We start from the raw sequence: 2,301 nt of genomic DNA, 5'->3' as shown, positions 1-2,301 counted from the left end.
GTCGGGTCAAATCACCCTCCATCAAAGGTTATTGATTTCTCACATCTTGATAGTGTGATAGCTTATGGACTCTGAGGTGCGAATTTCATCTCTCACTAAAACCTTAAGTTTCTAGATCATGGTGGCCTGTATCTCTTACATGGCTCTTAATATCCCTTATAAGAGAGGGAATTTAATCTAACGGTTATGATCAATGATTTAGTACCCAGCTACTTGGGCCTCCTTATACTATGTGAACAGAATTCCGATTAGCTGAAGGCCATGGCTGTTTTTTTGGTAAACAAAAGACGAAGGCTGTTGCTGTAGAATGTATGATAATATTTTCATTAGCCCCACCATCAAAGGTGCGGGTCCCATGTAGCCCGCGTTCACCTAATCCTTCCTCAAATAAAACACCGTTTTTTCGCTTGTCATAGCATCAAGTACGAATGTCTCAACAAGGTATTTCATCAGCATCAAGCACCAATTATTTCTGGCTTCTTGTTTGTTGACTCACTTTTATTCCTTTCCTTTTGTTCCCAAAATCCTGAAACATAAATGTGGGTATGCTTTGTCTACATTCTTCACTCATGTGTCTATCAAAATACTAACCAAGAAAGAAGGGGAAAAAGGGAAATTTAGTGAGGGATATGAACTCATTAAAATAATCACCACTCATTTGAAATCTCCCCCCTCCACAGAAAGAGATATCACCACGACTAACATATACGCCTTATAATGATTGAAGGTAGGAAGATATCATAGCTCCCATGCTAGATGAAGTTGGTTTAATTCCTTCACCAGAAATCTGTGCTTCAACGTGATCATCCCAAATCAGAAAGCCTGGGCACTGATGGGAGTCAATCCATCCGCTCAATTCCTGCTTTTGTATCTCACTGAAATTCTGCCTCTGTAAGCATTCGAAGTTGATCTCTCCATCAACATTCATACTACATTCTTGGACCTCCATGGGAACCATACTTTCTATACTCTCCGTCAATGGTGGCAAACAATTCGACTGCGTACCACTTGTAAATGATGCATCGGGTGGAGGAAGAAATGCTTCAACTCCATGAAGGTTTAGGTGCCAAGAATCAGAATTTAGGCCTGTAGCTTCATGGAAAATATCAGCTCGGGCGTTGCCACTGCCGAGCCCATCGACTGTACCAGTGTCAAACATGAAAAGGGGGCAAGAAGAAGAAAACACTCTTTCTTCAATCGGTGCTTTTATTGTTGCCAAATCTTGATTGACTGTGTCTAGTTGATTCCATGTATAACCCGATTGGACAAACTTAACATTGGATGGAACCATTGCTGGGGTTGCTGAAGGCTTCCGTATCTTCTTCTTAATCCACGAATTCCAATAATTCTTTATTTCATTGTCCGTTCTCCCAGGCAAGTGGCTTGCTATGTGAGCCCACCTACAGAACCATCGTGCAGGTTACAGAAAGCAACATTTAATTACTGAACAATGGTAGAATCAAGCCAAAGAAGTAATATAACTGCATTTTTTAGCATAGGTTGATCACTAATGCTATGTTTCCTTCAAACCAAACATAACTTAAGAATCTCATGCCCCAAAATAGTTGCTAGATAGCCATTAAAAAATGTCGACCAAAATTCTCTTGAAAAGTGGAAAAGAAAAGAGAGAAAACAGAAAGAGTATATGGAGTTGCTTGAACCTGTTCCCCACAAGACCGTGAAGGCTGATGATCAGCTTCTCCTCCTCCGGTGTAAATCTTCCTCGTTTGATGTCGGGCCTCAGGTAATTGATCCATCTCAAGCGACAGCTTTTACCACATCTTTGAAGCCCTACACAACACGAACCTGTTAGAGAAAGAGAGAGAGAGAGAGAGAGAGAGAGAGAGAGAGAGAGAGAGAGAGAGAGAGAGAGAGAGAGAGAAAGGAGGGAGGATACCTGCTTTCTCAGGAACTTCACTCCAGCATCCATAGCCATGGGCATTTATGTACTGAATGAGCCTTTCATCTTCTTCAGGAGACCAAAGCCCCCTCTTAACCTTCTGTTGGTTGCAGCATGAATGGTGACCCATAGCTTCTATTGCCCTGCTTTTCTCTTTCTCTGTTTGAATGGTACAGTATGCAGTGGCGGTGAAGAGCTGATTCTTCTCCTTTTAAAAGCAGAAGCAGTTCCAAGTTCGTAATAATGGGCCCAATCCACGAGGGACCAACATCTAACCCTGAAACAACATGCCATCAACTTCTCTCCAGTCTATGCGTGGACTTGTATTACGTAACCAACGTCACGTACCCGAGCCATGTCGATGTCACTCTATAATGAGCCCCAATACCATCTCCGTCTTT

General features: G+C 42.2%; 1 protein-coding gene across 1 annotated transcript; it reads right to left on the bottom strand.

The window, feature by feature from the left end:
- Positions 1-659: 659 nt before the first annotated feature.
- Positions 660-2,038, bottom strand: LOC148848746 (transcription factor MYB51-like). The gene is made up of 3 exons (XM_088948133.1): positions 1,898-2,038; positions 1,662-1,791; positions 660-1,400 (listed from the first exon to the last, which is right to left on the bottom strand). The coding sequence occupies exons 1-3, from the start codon at positions 2,028-2,030 to the stop codon at positions 713-715; spliced, it is 951 nt and encodes a 316-aa protein (XP_088804259.1). The 5' UTR covers positions 2,031-2,038; the 3' UTR covers positions 660-712.
- Positions 2,039-2,301: the final 263 nt, after the last annotated feature.

This window comes from Nelumbo lutea, chromosome 6 (genome assembly GCF_056320005.1).
Source record: "Nelumbo lutea isolate HS-2025 chromosome 6, American lotus-T2T, whole genome shotgun sequence".
NCBI classification, from domain to species: domain Eukaryota; kingdom Viridiplantae; phylum Streptophyta; class Magnoliopsida; order Proteales; family Nelumbonaceae; genus Nelumbo; species Nelumbo lutea.
Note: the sequence above shows the minus strand (reverse complement) of the source record. Positions and strands in the feature narration are given on the sequence as shown.

What these genes read in the sequence shown, in the direction of transcription:
- LOC148848746 (XM_088948133.1), bottom strand. Translation starts at nt 2,030, where the DNA reads ATGGGTCACCATTCATGCTGCAACCAACAGAAGGTTAAGAGGGGGCTT. An exon ending in TGAAGTTCCTGAGAAAGCAG is followed by an intron (nt 1,792 to 1,897) that starts GTATCCTCCCTC and finishes CGTGTTGTGTAG; the next exon opens with GGCTTCAAAGATGTGGTAAA. An exon ending in CACGGTCTTGTGGGGAACAG is followed by an intron (nt 1,401 to 1,661) that starts GTTCAAGCAACT and finishes ATGGTTCTGTAG; the next exon opens with GTGGGCTCACATAGCAAGCC.